We start from the raw sequence: 20,079 nt of genomic DNA on the forward strand, positions 1-20,079 counted from the left end.
CGCTTTTTAATTCGTTTACATGTGACCGTAAAGTTTAGAAATTTTCTAGTTATATCATCCCGAGAGGACAGGAAGTCACTATCCACTTCTTTGATTTCTCGCAAGATTTTTTCCCATAAAACGGACCGCTTCTTTCGGTTGGCACAGAACTTCTCTTCATTACGCAGCCTTGTATTGAGTAGAAGTTCATTTTGCTCATATGTCCACTTTCTTTCGCTGCAAAATAAACATTTATTTGAATATTCGATATAACAATAAACAGAAGCACCTACCTTTCGCAATTTTCCATTCTTACAACACCAACCGCAAACAAAAACAGACGAATCATCAACTTTGCTAGTGATGCGCTGGTCGCTCTAGCGATCAGGGTTGCCGTTTTGGGCTTTTCCTACAAAAATTGGTAGTTTTTTCTTGTTGGTAGGATGCTTAAAATTTTGGTAGGTTTCGTTGCTCTTAAAACAGAAAACATTTTTAATAGTTCCAACAATGACAAGGATGTTAAAATATTCAAAACGGCATTAGAAGAGAGATTCAAAAGGATACCACATAATAAATGTACGTGTTTACAGAAAATTTAATTTTCATCAGACACGAAAATTAGGAAGAAAATAACTTATTGTTAGTCCAGTAACTCGGAGAATCTCAAAGTTTTTAACCTCAACTCGAGGAAATTAATGACAAGCCCGCAGCGCGCAGATATTGCCCCAAGCCCGGAGGCTCTTAGACCCGGACATTTGTCAAGCCTTACCGTGAGGTTTTTTCCCCCTTACTTATGTATACATATATACTTCATAAAATATGTATGCAAACGAGTGATGTATAAAAAGTCTACGACGCAATTTTATTTTCTGCTACGATGCACATAGGGGTAGGTATTTGGCCGATTTAGGCGGCCAAAATTATTTTTATGAATATTTCCACTCGAAATGTTTAGAAAAGACGTGTTTTGACATATAGAATTGTAAATGTTTAAAATCAAGTAAATATAACGGGAGATCGTCCAATTCTTCCATCAAAACAAAGAAAATAAAGTTGCTTAACGTTTGACATCGATAGACTTCATATTGCCGTGGTCCGATTGTAGGAACGTGCATATTTACGTGTTCGTCTCGGCGAGGAGAAGGTTTATATCTAAGTTAAAACCTTAACAGAGTTGCCACCTGTTAAAAAATTTTGTTCAATTAGTTAAATGAATTGCTGCAATATGGGTATCAATCGAAATAGGTTTGAAAAGGCTTTTTCTCTAAGCAACCTCCCAAGGTTGCCACCGGTTTAAAAAATAAAATTCAATTTTAATTCAGAAATTTAGATAATTCAAACATGTACTATCGCAGTATATTAAAGAAAATGTAATAAAACTACATTTTTGTAATAATAACAGTAATATACCAGTCTTATTTATTGTTAAGAGAATGTTGTAAGTATTAACTTGGAGTAAATTAGCGTCCTCAATTACTGAACTATTTTCAACGTATTGCTTTTCTATACCAAGGTTATTAAGTGCACCGAGTTTGGTACAAATTGAAAAATCGGTTACCGAGATATACATTTGTGGTCATAAGTGGCCGGCGCCACGCCCATTATCCAAAAAATTATAAGTCTAATTTAATGATAAGAGGTTATTCCTAAAATCGATTCTAAGTGAATTAGCTTCAATAGTTGCTGATTTAGCGCAGTTTTCGTGTTTCTATAAATTACCGTAATATGGAAAGTGGGCGGGGTTATCGCCCGATTTCAAGAATTTTTAGCAGATATGTTAGATATAGCCTAAGCAAGGCTCATACCGAGTTTGGCACAGATTGGTGAAGCGGATACTGAGATACAGCATTTCATCGAAAGTGGGCGGGGCCACTCCCATTTTCCAAAAATGTCATATAATCCTAATTTTTTCCAAAATTTTATGTCGCATACCAATTTTCAACAATTTGGATACAGTATTTACTGAAATATCGTAGATTTATCTAAGTTGACATTTTTCTAAATTTAAATGCTCGTATACCCAAAACTATTTCTTTAATCATCACTTATATAACACCAATGTAAAGGAAAATAAATGCTTATTCCGAAACACAAAACATAGTTGGGTTCGCCTTACATTCCCGCAGATTTCCAGCAACAGGACCGAAAGGTCCTAGAAAACATGACTTGCTGATATCTCGAAAACTATTTATTTTTTAATTAATTGGATTCATATTCTGCTTCAGCGGCCTCAAATTCATCTAAAAAGTTTAATGTTATTGTTAAAGTAGACCCAAAGTAGTGTAACTATATACTAGATGCGTTTTTAGATTTTTTTTAATACATTTTCTAAGTAAATAAATACCACTTATCTGCCATTTTCTGCGGGCAATCTTTTCACACTACATTAGCCAAATTTCCAAGCTTTCAATAGAACAAGGAAAAATAACGCGATCTCTCCGGGGGATACAACAAATTCCTTAATATTCAACAAAGATTAAAAAACAATGCAGAAATTAAAATATTAACTTAAACCCGTCACGATCTTTCTAGAGAGGGAAAATTTATGTAGTATATGCAGCGTTAGAATATTCTGTTTCCGGTGAGCGTTCGCTGTGCAAGTTAAAAAAGTGAAGGGGACTGGGAAATGTTATTTGGAATATTCTCTATCTAATGTGATTAATTTTTTAAGTTTCCTTCAAAATTTTGTCTAATTAATTTTTGGCCGCCTAATCGTTCAAATACCCCTATGTGCCATGTTTCACGTCATTTACCCCGAAGGCTTTATTAAAACTATAAACGATGCGAAATTGTTACCATTTTTTCGGTTTTTCGGAATTAATCGAAATTTTGAGGGTGTAGAAGTCAAACGGACCTCAGATTCGGATTCAGCGGGTCGAAATACATGTCGGTAGGTCTGGGTCTGGTTAAAAGCACACACAATTTTTTTTTTTTGTGTGCTATATGTGTATACATACATAAAAGCAATTACTATGACCTTTTTTTTACCTGGAAATCTTATTTTAAGTATAAAAACCAGCAAAAATAAATGTATTTAGCGCTGTCAAACGCCATTTTCTTGGTTAAAAGAAATGGTAGGAAAGAAGCCATTTTGGTAGGTTTTTGAACGAGTTCTTGGTAGGAAAACAAGTTTTTCAGTCGTAACCCTGCTATAAGCTTACACTGTCAATATTTTGTAGTTCGGCGTTATGGAACATTATACGTCGTACGTATGGAAAGCAATTGACGTTTTGGAAGTCAGCCTATTTCATTTGACCACTCATTACTTCTTTATTTATCCATCGATTTTCGTCATTAGTAGGTTGATTTGTTTGTAATAGAACAGGCTTTAACACAAATGCAAAAAATTTACACAGAATCTGCAATATTTTAAATAATTAATTCTCTTGTTAAATTTTGATTTCTTTATTTTTTTCATAAAAACACAAAATAAAAGGAATGAATAATTAATTTCTCGAAACTCTTAATACGATCGGAAAGTGATGTATATAAGGTGTCCTAGACCACCCGTCCACCCCCTCTAAAATGAAGGGAAATGGTTTTTATTGAAAACCGCAAAAATTTTATTTACTAAATCGGGGATGCAATTTTTTAAATAATTAATTCTCTTGTTAAATTTTGATTTCTTTAATTTTTTCATAAAAAAAAAAACAAAACAAAAGGAATGATGAATTAATTTCTCGAAACTCTTAGTCCGATCGGAAAGTGATGTATATAAGGTGTCCTAGACCACCCGTCCACCCCCCCAAAATGAAGGGAAATGGTTTTATTGAAAACCGCAAAAATTTTACTTACTACATCGGGGATGCTCTATGTTTTGGTGGTGGAAGTGGGTTAAACTGCCCGGAAGTCCACTTTTTTCCAATTAGATGTATGTACATGTTTTTAGTACAGATTCGGATTCTAATGACAAAAAATCTTTTTTCTCGAAAGTGCTTTTTTCAACCTCTAAATGACCTTCGAACCTTTCGACCGGAAGGGGGTTAAACTGACCAGAAGTTCATTTGTTTACATTTAAAAAATATGAATTACCAAATCAATGATTCTCTATCTTTTGGGCGTATTACCGACTTCCGGTTTCGACCGCAAGTGGGTTAAACTAACCGGAAGTCTATTTATTTAAGTGGTATATATATATATTTACCACAGATTCAAATTCTGCCCACAAAAGTACATACCTTTTGTCGGAAACTTTTTTCCGATTTCGACCGGAAGTGGTTCAAACTAGCCGGAAGTCCATTTTTTCAATAAAGATATACGTGTTCTTACTACAGATTCGGAATCTGTAGACAAAAATACCCAACATTTTTCTCAGAACTGCCTTTTTCAACAGGAGTCCAGGACGAGTTAAAGTTCGAAAATCATTTAGAAATTAAAAAGGCACTTCCGAGAAAAAAGTTTCAAACAAAAGTTACGTATTTTTATCCTCAGAATCCGAATCTGTAGTAAAAGCATACATGCGTAATTTAAAAAATGGACTTCCGGTCAGTTTAGCCCACTTCCGGTCCAAGCCGGAAAAAAGTTTTATGGGAGAATTGAAATCTGTGGTAAAAATATCTACATATATCCCATTTAAATAAATGAACTTCCGGTCAGTTACCCGCTTATACCCGCGGGTTTCACCCCACGTTTTTATACAAATATGAAATATAATTTAATGATGTTATATTTTATTTCTAAAACTGTGAAATTATAAAATCTCGTCTGCGCGCTAGGTATACGAAAGATATAAATCCCTCTAAAAATCCCTCCAAGTTTACCATAAAATTGTTCCAGGGTTCGAGGCGTGAACGTGTAACCTTTTTGGAGGTGCCACGGCGGGTTCTAATATTTCCAACTCAAATTTTGTAACCTGGGAGTGTCACGCCCCTTTTACTTATAACCCTAATTTTCTTCCATGAGTTTGGAATTAATTTTACATGCCTCGGTACCAAGTCCCAGGACCCTACCATGAACACCTCTAGAGATATGCAGTATAAAATAGTGAATTTGTACGGCGGGTACCATGCGCCCTTTTCGAATAACGAAGATTTTTCTCCATGAGTATGGAATTAATTTTGTATACACATCTCGGTGCCAAGTTCCAGTCCTCTGCAACAAACACCTCCAGAGATATGCAACATAGAAAAATCAATTTGCATCGGAGCTGCCACACCTCCTTGTCCAATAACTCTAATTTTTCTCCATGAGTATGGGATTTGTTTCACATAAATACATATATATGTATTTCCATACCAAGCTTGAGTACTTTACCCCAAATATTTGAAGAGATATGCAATATGAAACTTTCAGTCAGTTTTCCAAAAACGTCCATTTTTCTCTGTGAGTATGAATTGGATTTCACATACATATCTCTATACCAAGTTCCAGTTCTCTCCTACAAATACTTCCAGAGATATGTATGTACCTATTATTAAAATTCCAATTTGTATGGGAGGGGCCTTGAGTTATCGGAATTACTTTCAGTCTAAGAGCATCATTGTGAAATCCGTAGTATGTGTACCAAATTTCATTCTGATCTGGAAACCGGTTAAGGAAGTAGCCTTTTTTTTCAATCCCGGTCATAAACCATCCGTGAGCAAAATTTCATTTTCAAACAGATGGCAACTCTTAAAAAAGTAGCCTATTTTCCAATCTAGATCATAAACTATCTGCGTGCAAAATTGCATGCAAGTCCGCTCAGCCGTTTCCGCGTATTGATTTAATTAAAATTTTTAACAAGTTGGGAACTCTTAAAAAAGTAGGCTATTTCCCAACCTAGATCATAAGCTATCTGTGTGCAAACTTTCATGCAAATCAGTTCAGTCATTTCCGCGTATTAATTTAATTAAACTTTTCTAACAGGAGGCAACTCTTAAAAGAGTAGTCTATTTTCCAAGGTAGGTCATAAGCTATCCGTGTGCAAAATTTCATGCAAATCCGGTCAGTTGTGGTTGTTGTTGTAGCGGCTACAACAACCCCGCCCAGATCGGTTAATATCTCAGTCGTTGTCGTCAAGTTCCATTAACGGCAGCCCTAAGAAGCGTGCAGCCTCAATAGGGTCGGTCCACAGGGACAAAGGCGTTAGGGTTGTCGGGTTTTCCGGGCATACGAAGAGATGTTTCGAGTCGTGGGGTGTCTCTCCGCATGCCAGACACTCATTTGGTACATCTGCGTTTAGTCTTCTCAGGTATGAATTCAACCTGCTGTCCGGGCTATTGTGGTTCTAGTCTCCCGAGGCAGATGAAGCTCCGTCTCGTCAACGTCCGGTGGTTGTACGCCTAGAACGGCATTCACAGGTCTGGAGTCTACATAACTCCAGACTGACTCCCTGTGAATGAGGTTCAGGGCCTGTCGATAAGCTGACGGGTCCAGAGGTTGTTTAATGAACCTCTGGACTTCGTCCGTCAGTTCGTAGAGATGCCTCCTGACGTGCCTGGGCGTGGGCTCTTCTGCAAGCAGTTGCCCACTCGGGCGACCACGTCTATGGCTCCAACAAGGAACTGCTTGCAGAGCATTGTAATTTGTTCCTTAATCGGGAGCAATTTCGCCTCGTCGCACAGTGGTCCAATGTGCAAAGCTAGGGTAATGTAATTAAATTTTTTGTTTGTAATTTTTCAATAAAATGTTTATCAAATATGCAAGAATATTGTCTACTTAAGAGTAAATACAACTTTGTTTTAAAAAATTTGGCTACATATAAACATAACGGTATCCAAAAGTCCTAGTAAGCAATAAGCGAAAAATGAAATTGTGCGAGCAACGAAAACTGAGTATTTTTAAGGCTCAATAACTTGTTTAAAGAAACTTTGTTTTAACTTCAATTCTTTCTCCGTCATTGTTTTAAGTAAGAAAATTTAGAAATGTAAAAATGATTACCGAAGTGGACGCACATAGTTTTTTGGAGCTGATAAAGTTTTAATCTTTTTGGTGAATACCCAGTTATTATTTTTTTTTTGTTTTTGTAGAAGAAATCTTTCTTATATGGTGGAATATAGATCACTTACTATACTTTTTGTCTCAATTGATGTATATACTAATAGAATCCACAAAAAAATTCTGTGGCTAGCTGCGGCACCCATACATTTATATTAAATTTTCAAAATGACTCCTGAAATTTCAAGACAAGAAATTTTTGATTTTTGGCTGTCGACCCCTAAAAATTAAAGACTTGTTGGAATAATGGATTTTGTACCAGGGAATATCAGTTTAGGATATAGTGATAGAATCAAATTTGTTAAATTGAAATCATACGTGCGAAGTTAATTCAGAATTTGGAGCTAAATCGGATAAAAGTTTCCCGAAAAAGAGAGCGGTTTGTTACTGCAAATAAAGATTGGCTCGAATTTGAAATAGACTTGTCACAATTTGTGTGTTCTAAGTTTGGTAAGCCGACATTTATTGCTGGTAGGCCAGCTAAAAGTTTTGAAGATTGTTGCCAAAAAGTTAAAATGAAGAAAGCTAATGAGCTTTCGAAAGTTATCGAACCAGATGTATTTCTTTTTGGCCACTGAACTAAAAATGAGATCTTCGGCTACGCTACTTAATGAGCTTTTAAGTGCTTCTCCAGAAAGAGGTACTGCTATTAAGAAGGACATATTGGCAAAGAAGAGTCCTAAAGGAATTTCGCCTGAAGAAGCTCTCGCACTAATAACACCGGCACACAAAAAAAAAAAATTAGTGTGATGTGCATTTGACCGGATCTACCTATGGTTATGTATTTCGGCCCGAAAAATCCGAATTTGAATTCAGTTTGGCCAATATACCTCCTAGATTTCGAGAAAACTTCAAAAAACGGGTTTTTATTGCCGATTTTCACTATTTTTACGGTTTTTTTTTAGTTTTCTCGAAATCTAGGAGGTATATTGGCCAAACTGACTTCAAATTCGAATTTTGCGGGTCGAAATACATAACCATAGGTAGGTCCGGTCAAATGCGCATCACACTAATTTTTTTTTGTGTGCCGGTGTATTCGACACAAATTTATCAAAGCATTAGTATCGTTTACTTACTGAGGGCCATTTTCTAATGTAAGCAGTAAAGTTGCCTTTACTAACAGGGCAGATAAATTGTTCCTCACTTTAAAGTGTTTTGGTTTTCTTATCTTACCGGTAAAAATAAATTTGTTATTCTGTAGAGTGAAACTTCACTACATTACCGAGAGTACACTACATTCGTCATATAATTTCAAAGGTTGACAATGCAACATAAGCAAATATAGAGCAAGAGCAACTGTTAGCAAAAACCAAAACCTTGGTTGAAATATCTAATATATCTGACTCATGAACCAAAACCGAACCAAAATTCAAAGTTGGGTACACATTTTTAGAGGTTGCAGCGGGTGAGCAACAATTTATCGATTCGAGAAATTAATGCCCTGATGAGAAAACGAAAACTCGTATATCGCGACGATAAAGTGGCCGGTAATCTAAAGGTTAGATGAGGAAATGGCCCTAAAAGTTATTAAGCTTGATCTGACTTTTTGGCAGTTTATTTTATCTTATACATATATTAAGTGGGTGATTCGGATCCGCTGCCAATACAGTATATACATAACGGACTTTCTATTTTTAATTCATCCCAAATAGTTAAAACAGTTTTAGGTATACAAGTATCTATAACCGTGCGTAAGTGCTTAAAAAATTTACCAGAAATTGACGAAAAATTTTACGATTTTTTAATTATATGGTTGGTAGGCGTGGTCGCTATTCGATCTTGCCCATTTTATGAGCAGAAGTTGTTAGTCATTCAGACATAATTTGTGCAAAATTTCATCCCGATATCTTAGTTCTTAATTTAATAATTAAATTACCCTAATAGAGCAGATTGGACCACTGTGCGTCGTGTAGGTGGTGTTCAGTGAGGTGTTTTGCGTCGTATTACCTTGTATGTTGCCAGCAACGTTTCTTTGTCTTTGCCCCAAGTACTGCCGGCTAGCGACTTGAGGACCTTGTTGCGGCTCTGTACTTTGTTGACAATAGCGGTTGCGTCGCCATGATCGAGCAATCGTCGGCGTAAAAGACAATCGAGACTCCGTCTGGTGGTTGAGGGAGCTTTGAAATGTTAAAGTTAAACAGTAGCGGGGGAAAGGACACCACCGGAAAACCCCACAACCCTAACGGCGTCGTCCCTATGGACCGACCTCATGGAGGCTGCACGCTTCTTGGGGCTGCCGTTAGTGGAACTCGACGACGACTAAGATATCAGCCGATCTGGGCGGGGTTGTTGTAGCCGCTACAACAACAACAACAACAACACCCTGTGGAACCCCCTGTTTTATTTTTCAAAATTTACTCGATTTGTCTTTAAACATTACTGACGAGTGTCGACCACTCAAATAATTGGCCGACCACCGTTTGAGCCTCTGTGGGAGAGAGGAAGCCTCTATGTCTTCTAGCAGCGTGGAGTGGCTGACGGTGTCAAACGCCTTTGACAGGCCCAACGCCACTAGAATAGTTCTCTCACAGGGACGGTTGCGGTTAAGGCCACGTGTTATCTGAGTGTTTATGGCCTTAAGTGCTGTTGTTGTACTGTGCACTTTACAGAAACCATGCTGATGCTTCGCTGGGGTCAGGTGGTTCGTTAAAGTGTCTTCGCTACCGGGGAAAGGAGTGTTATCGGTCGATACGAATCTCCTTTGTAGGCTGGTTTCCCCGGTTTGAGCAGTGGCACCACTATGACCACCTTCCAGATGTATGGGATGATGAGAGTGGCCATGACAAGTTTAGGGCATCCGTTAGGTACGCTACTCCCGCAGGACCCAAATTTTTCAGCATCAGCATGCATATTCCGTCGGGACCCATGGCTTTGAAGGCTTTCGCCTTCCCGATGGCCACCTGTCCTTCACTGCTAGTGAAAGCAAGGGGGGCACAAGTTGTTGGCAGTTTGTGCAGCCTTCTCCGAAAGAAAATTGGACTCTGTCGTCGTGCTTCGTCGGATTGGACAATGACCTCACGGTTGACCAAAGCTTACTCACACCAGAGAACTATGGGAAATTTAAGCCTGGTTTGTGGCCAAAAGTAAATTTCTTGACTAGCTTAAAATTAATTTTTTTTTTGTCTTATCTTACAGAGAATACTTCAGAGAAAAAAACTGTATACTCTGTTTTTCGATAAATTGACTTACCGTTGATTTGGTAACCCTCAAACAGATAGTTTCGAAATTTCTGTAAACGAAAAATGTGTAGCTTGATTTATGTGCCACTTTCAAATGCGTGTATCTCGTAATCTGTTTGCTGCTTTTCAAAAGTGAAACGTAGAAATAAAGAGTGACGGTTAGCAGAATATTCGCCAATTAAAACTTGTATTGTAGCTTAAAGGTTGTGCCAAAGAAACGTCCTCATTTAAGTGACTTTAAAGTGAAATTGTACAATTAAAAAAAAAAGTTTATTTAGTGTTTTAAAAAAATTTTTAAAAACGTTTAAAAAAACTAAAACTCATCATAAATAGGTAGAATAGTCCCCGATCTCTTATTTCCCCTTAACCTTATTTTCGTGCGATATTAAAGAAAGATTTTAAAATTTTTGTAGGTAACTTCTTGGTACAAAATCATGAGTTTTATGAAATAATTCACGATGTTATAATTTAAAAGTTGGAAAATAACCTATCAGATAACAAAGAGAAAGTTTTATACTTAAGGTCAGTGGAGGATTCGAGTCGATATTTAAAATAGAACGTACGACGCATCTATTTATTGGGTTGGGGTCCACTGGTACCCGTGTGACCATTACGCTATTTTTTGAAGGTGTGACCATTACGGGTTAATTTTTGCGCGGCAAGGCCACTACTTCTAGTCCTACTACTGGGCCAAGTTTTAAATTGATATCTCAGCCTTTTGAATTTTGGCCACAAAATAGGGTAAAATTTCCCATAGTGCAGAGGTGAAGTTGTAAGTCTTCAGATGCACTTCCCACTTTTTCCGCTTATGTACGTTCATAAGCTGCCGAAACTCCGCGTTGAGATCCCTAAAACGAGGATTTCCGGGATCGACCTGACGAAGGTTGTCGCGCTCATCCGCTAGAACAACCGCTTCGGCAGGGAAGTTTGGACGGGGGTCCATAATGCATCCTGCCGGTACGAAGCGAGCTGCAGCAGCAGTGACAACCCTGCGGAACTTACGTTCACCAAAGTGGACGTCGGTTGGTGTGGGGAGCGAAGCGAAGGTGATCTCAGTAAATTCCGCGAAGCCTTTCCAATCAGCTTTAGAAAATTTGATATAGGTCCGGTGTTCCGCGGAAGCAAAGTCGGTTGGTTTATCGATCGAGATGACTATGGGCAGATGGTCTGATGCCAACGTCAGCATAGGTCGCCATAATGCGCTGCTTATTAGACCAGCGCTGACTATTGTTATGTCTGGCGAGCTGCAGCAGCTGCCCATAATCCTGGTGGGTGCGTGATCGTTCATTGTGCAGAATGTCGAATCGTCTATCTGCTCAGCCAGATGTATTCCCCTACGATCGTTTGACAGGCTTGAGTGCCAAAGATCGTGGTGCGCATAAAAGTCACCTAGCAGTTGACAGGGGGTATGTACACGTTAAATATTTCGAGCTCGACATCGCCTGACCGGATAGCAATGCCCTGACATTCTAGGGTGGTATCCCTGCGGTAGATGTCTGCTTCAATAAGACGATACTGCACGGTGTGGTGCGTGATGACCGCTAAGCCACCATCATTATCTCGCTCGCGATCTCGACGGTGCGCGTTGTACAATGCCTTCCCATGAAGACGGTTATCTCCTCGATCTTGCTCTGAAGTCCGTTACAGATAAATTGAAGGAGCTTCATGTGGTTCGGGAGATGTGTAGTTATGCGGGGTGTGAGGGATGTGTGTGGCCTTGCCGTCATTGGCTGTGTGCGCTGCTGTGGAGGGTGCCGCCCTGTGGTGGTAGTGGGTGGCGTCGCAGTTGGGGTTTGCGACCGGGCGGCGCAACAGGGGCCCTCGAAGTTCCTCGCCCAATCTCGCGTGGTGCGCAGACCTGAACATGCTCTAAAGTGGCACCAGCCAAGGCAGGTGTTGCCCTTGACTGATGTCACGCTACGGAATATCCTGCTCTGACATAACGTGCAGATTGTAGGAGGAACCAGGAGTTGTTGGCGGCGGCGGGTGGTGGTGCGGTTGTGTCTGTTGTGTGGTCTTTCGTGGTTGTGGTGTGGTCTATTCTGTTGTTGTGTTGTAGTGCTGTGGTGTTTGTGTTGAGCTGCTCAGGTGGACTGGGGTTCGCCGTGGAGGCTGCTCTGTTTGAGCACAAATGATGTGGTCCACTGCCGATGGGTCCGTAGTAGTGCGCAGACTCTGAGCTGACGTCAGCCGTCACAAGCATTGCGCTTGACTGAGGTGGAGGTGTGGTGAAGTCTGGCATACACAGCAGGTGTAGGTTTCTGGCCCTGGCTTTGACTCGATGCCATCCCTGAGCAGCAGAATGCGTAGCAAATGTAGCCCTATGGACGAGCAACTTCTGAGATACTTCGCCGACCTAAAAGGGGTTAGATCGCCGAAACAACAGCCCTTGGTCGGGTAAAACCCGAGCCATTCCGGTAAGTCGTTTCCGCGTATTAATATAATTAAACTTTTTTACAGGTGGCAACTCTTAAGAAAAGTAGCATATTTTCCAATCTAGGTCATATGCTAAAGGAGCACAACACAAATATTCTACTAGCAATTCTTAACTGGGAGCCACAGGCGTGAACACCCGAACAGACACCTGCTTGCAGAGGAGCCCTCGCCACGACATGTCATAAGGCATCTATATTAACTGACGGGCGAAGTCCAAAGGTTCATAAAGAAGGCTCCGGACTCATCAGCATACCGACAGGCCCTGAGCGGCATTCACAGGGAGTCAGTCTCAAGTTATGTAGACTCCAGACCTGTGAATGCCGTTCTGGACACACAACCACCTGACATCGACGAGACGGAGCTTCGCGTGCCTCGGGATACTAGGACCACAATAGCGCAACTTCGCTCTGGCTACTGAAGCAGTTTAAACTCATACCTGAACAGATTATGTGCAGATGTGCCAAATGAGTGTCCGGCATGCGGAGAGACACCCCACGACTAGAAAAATCTCTTCGTATGCCTGGAATACCCCACACAACTAACGTCTCTGTACCTGTGGGCAGACCCCACACAACTAACGCCTCTGTACCTGTGGACAGACCCCACATTTCATTAAATATTAAGTTTCGGGATTTTTCGTTACAAATTTAATTAAAATAAACTATAGTGAACATCTAGATACAAATATGTGTTCATTTAATGCATTTATCAACGTGAATTTAATACTGACAGTGAACTAAAATCGAACGGTTTTTTACGAATAACATTTGAACGGTTGTAAAAAACCAATTTCCGCCCTCCGATTCTTAGTAATGGCAGTAATATGCGTCGTTTGATACCCCTTTCGATTACTTTGCATGAGTTTTCGGTGGGGAGCATGAACTGTACCATAACCGAAAAAAATATGTGATGTGGAACCAGTGTTGCCCGGTCTTAGGCATGAGAAAACGTCCCTCTTTGTCTGAAAAAAACGTTATATTCTACCCAAAAACGTCTTTTTCAAATGTATGCAAAAAGAATTGTTCTTGGGTAAGGCTTCCTCAAGTGGGCACCGAATTTACCAACATTAATATTTTTCAATGATATTCAGGCAGCGCCGAGGTTTGTAGTAGAACAGTACACTGTGTAATTTTTGTTGCAAAATTCCAAATAGTTTTTTTTCTAATCAACGATTGAAAATTTTTGCAGTGTTTTGGAAATTTTTATTTTTCTTTGAAAGTAAGTGTCCGAATGCGCCTCGAGGCGCAGATATTGCTTAAGAGTTCAATTATTCATAAACAAATATTTTTGTAACGCAAATAATTTCTTTTTTTAATTTAATGTTTGCTTCCGCGGAGCACCGAACATATATCAACTTTTCTAAAGCTGATTGGAAAGGCTTCGCGGAATTTACTGAAAACACCTTCGCTGCTCTCCCCACACCAACCGACGTCCACCTTGGTGAACGTAAGTTCCGCAGGGCTTTCACCGCTGCTGCAGCTCGCTTCGTACCGGCAGGATGTATTACGGACCCACGTCCAAATTTCCCTGCTGAAGCGGCTGTTCTAGCCGATGAGCGTAATAGCCTTCGTCAGGCCGATCCCGGAGATCCCCGTATCAGGGATCTCAACGCGGAGATTAGGCAACTAGTAAACGTTAGCGGAAGAAGTGGGAAGAACATCTGAAGACCTGTAACTTCACCTCTGCTGTGAGTAAGCTTTGGTCAACCGTGAGGTCACTGCCCAATCCGACGAAGCACGACGACAGAGTCGAAATTTCTTTCGGCGACCATGCTTCGTCGGACCCGGAGCGATGCGCGAGCTATGTTAGCCGGCAGTTCATACTGCATCCTCCAGTGGACAAAGCCAAGCGTCGAGTGACCAGAAGGCTGCACAAACTGCCAACAACCTGTACCCCCCTTGCTTTCACTTGCGGTGAAGTTCAGGTGGCCATCGGGAAAGCGAGCGCCTCCAAAGCCATGGGTCCCGACGGAATATGCATGCTGATGCTGAATTTGGGTCCCGCGGGGGTAGCGTACCTAACGGAAGTCCTCAATTTGTCCATGGCCACTCTCATCATCCCAGACATCTGGAAGGTGGGGAGAATGGTCCCACTGCTCAAACCGGGGAAACCTGCCAACATAGGAGATTCTTATCGGCCGATAACACTCCTCTCCCCGGTAGCGAAGACACTCGAGGCCTTGCTGTTCCCGTATTTCACAAACCACTTGACCCCAGCGAAGCATCAGCATGGTTTCCCTAAAGTGCACAGTACAACAACAGCACTTAACGCCATAAACACTCAGATAACCGTAAACGTCCCTGTGAGAGAACGATTCTAGTAGCGTTGGACTTGTCAAAGGCTTTTGACACTGTCAGCCATTCCACGCTACTAGAAGATATAGAGGCTTCCTCTCTCCCACAGAGGCTCAAACGTGGTCGGCAAATTATCTGAGTGGTCGACAGTCGTCGGTAAGGTTTTAGTCACAAATCGAGCAAACTTAGGAAAATAAAACAGGGGGTTCCACAGGGTTGTGTCCTTTCCCCACTACTGTTTAACTTTTACATTTCAAAGCTCCCTCAACCGCCAGAGGGAGTCTCGATTGTCTCTTACGCCGACGATTGCTCGATCATGGCGACTGGGAATGGAATTGATGACCTGTGTTCGAAAGTAAACGGATATCTCTCTGAACATTCTCGCTTCTTCACTGCAAAGTGTCTAGCCCCCTCCCCTACGAAATCCTCTGCGACCCTGTTCACAACCTCGACGAAGGAGGTCAAGCTACCGCTAGGAATTCACGTCGATTACACACCAATTCCGACCAGGTATGGAACCATGGTGGAATTATACCATGGCATGGAACTACCTTTTTTTTGTTAGTATGCATAAAACTAAATACTCAGAACTACTCTAATTTTCGCTGTTGGTGTTTCAGACAGGGTAGGATGACTGAAAATCGTTCCACAATATACCCAGAACTACCTTACTTTGGTATCATGTTTACAGCCTATCCCTCTCGGAACGAACGTTCGTTTCTTCTGCTAGATGTTTCGCTCGAATGTTGGTATTGTGCAAGTCGGAATCGACTGGCAGCACGACACGCAATTGCAAATAAAATGTTGCAAAAATATGTTTGGCAACATCAGTTTAACTAGACCAAACGTAATTGACGTAAAATCAAGGCTACAACAACGATAACAATAAAACAGGGATACAAAATTGCAAGCAGTGACCATATTGCCTGCAGACGAATTGTTCGTGAGGCCTATCGTTCGAGATAGATAAAAAGGCTGTTAAATCGAAAAATAAATTGTAGTGATCGCTTTCACGAATCTGACTCATAGTTAATATACCTGGAGATCCGTACTGAGTTGAATTACGTTGTACAGGAATGGTTTCATGGATTCTGGGATGTCACGTAACGCTTTTGCTAATTGCTGCAACGTACAAATGATAGCACATCGCAACATGTTGTAGTCCTCACTTTCTTTCCACAGTAGGGGCAAATACGATATCAGATTGTCTGCTTGTGGTTCTATGTTATCGCTCATCTTTTCCACAAGACACGACATTATTGTCAAAACATTCATTTTGGTGTCACATTCTCTAGCCTCTCCCAAGAGCACAAATAACGCATTAAATGACGGTTCCAAATAAGGTAAGAAAGGCTCAGGTGCAAACTCGAAGTCCCCAATTAATGTAGATAGTGTGCGAGAAGCTGCCAGGCGTATGGACATATCCTCAGTAGACCGAAGTAAATGTAAACAAGCTTCATAAGCTAGAGGTCGTAAATTTCTAGAAAATTTAACTGCCGCCCATTCGGCTACTAACCAAATAATTCGCCGACGGAGTATACGAAAATTATCACTTTCGATTCGGAGTTCTGACAAAAGTTGATTACCAAACCAAACATCAAAATCGATATCATTAAAAAAATGAAAAGAAGCTAGTCCTGCGGCGTTATATATGGCGTCTTTTATAAGTATGTCCTTGAGATCAGATGATGGTGACAGTTCGATTTGCTGAGCTTTTCGAATGTACTTTACTACTTCAGCAGTCATTTTTGTCTGATATTGACTGAAACATGTAAGGAAGAACGATTCAATACAAGGTCGAAGTGCATACTTCCAGCTTTCACCGCCATCATCTTGTGCGAAACTCTCGGCATCCTCCATCCACTGATCAAGCTCGATTTGCGTCAACAAGAAATAATGAGTGATAATTTTTTCGCAAATATAAGAGAGTCGATCGTCAGTGAAAAAGTCTGATAGAGCTATATGTGGAGCTGGATTAGGCTCTGTTAAAACGTGTTCGCCAGTTGTTGCCGAATTAGCATAAGCGCTACACATCATTATACCTTTCATAAGATTGATACAATGTATGGCAAAATTGCTGAAATTTATGACATTCTCAGAAAATATAAGACGCGCACGTTCATAGAATACATGCTCAAAACAAAATTCTAGTGCTTCAGGAACAAATCGAGCAAACGAGCTAGAGTGCATATCTTGAAACTCCGTTAGCGTCTTTATTTGTTTCAGTATGAACTTTTCCATTAAAGCTACCAGTTGGTCTTCAGCTCCAAGATGTTGCAGTTCATACCGACATTCCAAGCACTGTTTAAGACGAGCGAATAACAGTTCAAGGAAGCTCATGCAACACTCAATTTTAAAAGGCTTTGGAAATCCATACACCGTTAGTTTTCTTAAAATGCGCATAGTCAATAGAGCACGTTCCAAAGTTGATATCGCGTTCACAGAAGCCGTCTTAAGTTGGTGAAAAAATAGAGTTGTGAAAGCATCCCATATATCTTTCATATATACGAACAAATTTCCTGTTAGCTCTTCAAAAACTCGCTTTTCCGCCATCATGCGACGAGACGCCAGCGCTTTTACCACATGATGTAGAACAAGCAATACTCGATGTTGTTCACCTGCATCACCTTCCGTTTGTGCACATATCTGTAGCTGTTTCATCAGTTGAGGTATTAACTCTGGCCAGTCGCGAGGACAATCAATACGAGCTATACGTGCTATAAGCACAGCTATCTGCAACATTACTTGTGGTACTGGTTCCGTACTAAATTTTTTCAAAAGAATCTCTCGAATTTGTTGTTTCTCTTCACTAGGTAGCTCATGCCGCACATTCCGCCTCCAATACTTATTGATACCATTCTTTAAGTATACAGCCGCCATCCAGCGTACATTCAGATCTATCTGTAAATGCTGCTGTCCGGCTTCGTTTCCGGCATTCAACGTAGAAAAGCGGGCTAGAGTAGGGAAGAATCCAGGCTGTAGTTCCCATTCTGCTAACTGCGCCTCGGCTTTCAAAACAACTTCATGATTTGGATCCGTGGCAGCGCGCAGTGTTTGGCACACCATCATCTCGGGGGAAGACAACTCTACACTCATCCCCTGAAATTAAATACATACGCATTACAGTCATGTTAAAAAAACGACAGCTGACGAATAGCGTTTCAACTAGTAGTTCTTACAAAAATTATTCATTAACAATTTAAGAGGCCTCTTTATTGGCAATAGATATGTTTAACACAAACTAATCGATTTCGCTTCGACCGAAAGTATTTTTTTTTTCTTTACATCAGCATTCAAAACCACAAACTAGAGGTGGCAAACTATCGATGGCACTATCGATTAGAGGTATCAAACTACCGATGGAACTATCGATAGTATCGATAGTTTTATTTTTTTGCTCCTATCGATGAGTTGTGATAGTTTTTCTCAATAAACGTTAAATTATCGATAGTAATAGTTGACTATCGAGAATTTAAAACCTCTAGCACAGCCGATTTTATTTATAATGGGCGCGTTCATAAGTCGTAGCTGTTGGGTAACCGTTGGCTGTTTGTCTTAGAATCCTGCAAAAATCGCGACTACCCATGCATGCATGTAAAGAGTACTCCCGAAGGACCAAGGAGTACTCCAAAATTAACCACAATTCATATAAAAAATATGGTCCAATTAACATTGCGATGTCCTAGGGCAGGACCATATACTCCATCTCTGCATTACATCAGAGTAGCACAAAACTACTCCCAACATACTCCAATGACATTGTCGTTATATTTTTTCGCTTGTACACGCTTTTGTTCTTCACTTCACAGATGTTTTTTTTGAAATTAATAAAAACTAAAAAACAAAAATTAAAAATTACATGTTGCCTCTGACGACATTCGAACCCGAACATGCTGGGAGCTAAGAACTAACAGCGAGCATCTCTACACGTTCAGCTACAGCCAGACATGCAAATGTACTTTCAAATGCTTAACTTCAATCACATTTCGTAAAAACACGAGCAGTGATCGGGTAACAATAAGCTGGTGCAGAGACACGAGTTGGTCCGCTACAGCATGACAGAGGAGCACTTTTGTAAGTACTCCAATATACCACAAATAGACTACATGGTCCCACGATTTTTGCAGGGAAACGCACAGTTGAGTAGCTACGCTCAGCCCAACAGTTGGCAACTTTCCGCCATTTTTTCCAGCGGAAAACTTTTACGCTACCTGAACTCAGCGTGTTGGGCTTAGCCTAAACATCTGATCGAAAAGGCTTACGCCGCTTATATTAATTTTAATGCAGCTTTGTTAGGTGGCAGTTGCAAACAAATTTATTATATTGTGGCGAATACTGCGGCAACACAAAGCGAACAACGAGAAATAGGCAGAATGTTCGAAGAATGACGTAGAATGTTCCACAAAGAGAAACGTCAAGTTGGATGAACACTGCGAACAGCGAGAGAAAGAGAATGAGCGAATGAGAATGTTCTAGAGTTGCCATAAGTACCAGCGCAGGTATATAAGGGCGCCGCCACCGCGAGGTGAGTTAGTTACAAGTCAGCAAGCTACAAGTAAAGTGAGCAGAGAAGCGAGTTGCGAAGAAGCAAGCTATAAGTTTAATTGTGTGTAACAAGTTCAGTAAAGTGTTGTAATTGCTTTAACAAGTATTGTAGTGTTTTTACTGTATTAGCAAGTATTGTAAAATTGTTTGTTGTACAATAAAGTTAATTGTACTACCATTTGGTCATCGTTAGCCTTTATTTAACAATCCAGCGATACGAACCGGAAGGTTTGGGAAATCCGGACGAGGGTTCAAGGATAATCGTAACAATATTTTATATTACTGACGTGGTAAAGTAACTAAAATATTTAATAATAATACAACGTTTCTAAATATATGGTTTTAAGATGTTTGCTATATAATTTTACACTGTTTAGTTCATTGTAACATTGAACGATTTTTTCAACACAGCGGCCGCTCAGGGTTGAATTCTAAATAGTATCGGCGCAACTATCGCTATGCGTTTCAATTTCATTTGCTTACATTTAACAGCTGTTCATTTGGCAGCATATTCATCAAGCCGTTTCTAAGGCGTAATTGTTGGGTTCAACAGTTGCCAGCAGTTTCGCAGCAGATGAGCTAAATAGCTACGTCTTATGAACGCAACCAATGTCTCCGTGTAGCTGCGCGTCAGTTTTTTAAGTTTGTAAATTTTTTATTACAAGTGATACTTTCATTGTGATTCCTCCTTTAGTGGCCGTTTTCTCAAGCAACTTTTAATTGAAAAGCTC

General features: G+C 40.3%; 1 protein-coding gene across 2 annotated transcripts; it reads right to left on the bottom strand.

The window, feature by feature from the left end:
- Positions 1-608: 608 nt before the first annotated feature.
- LOC118742284 (importin-11-like) lies at positions 609-18,140 on the bottom strand. 2 transcript variants are annotated; one of them, XM_036474240.1, is made up of 3 exons: positions 17,983-18,139; positions 15,842-17,902; positions 609-1,160 (listed from the first exon to the last, which is right to left on the bottom strand). In XM_036474240.1, exons 2-3 carry the CDS (start codon positions 17,897-17,899, stop codon positions 1,137-1,139), a joined length of 2,082 nt encoding a protein of 693 aa, XP_036330133.1. In that variant the 5' UTR covers positions 17,900-17,902; positions 17,983-18,139; the 3' UTR covers positions 609-1,136. The 2 variants fall into 2 exon arrangements, with proteins under 2 accessions (XP_036330133.1, XP_036330132.1); XM_036474239.1 differs by lacking the exon at positions 609-1,160 and adding an exon at positions 15,177-15,778 and having other exon boundaries at positions 17,983-18,140.
- Between the last annotated feature and the right edge of the window lie 1,939 nt (positions 18,141-20,079).

The sequence above is a fragment of the Rhagoletis pomonella genome, unplaced genomic scaffold (assembly GCF_013731165.1).
Source record: "Rhagoletis pomonella isolate Grant_MI unplaced genomic scaffold, Rhpom_1.0 Rhpom_scaffold_00007, whole genome shotgun sequence".
In the NCBI taxonomy this organism is placed as follows: domain Eukaryota; kingdom Metazoa; phylum Arthropoda; class Insecta; order Diptera; family Tephritidae; genus Rhagoletis; species Rhagoletis pomonella.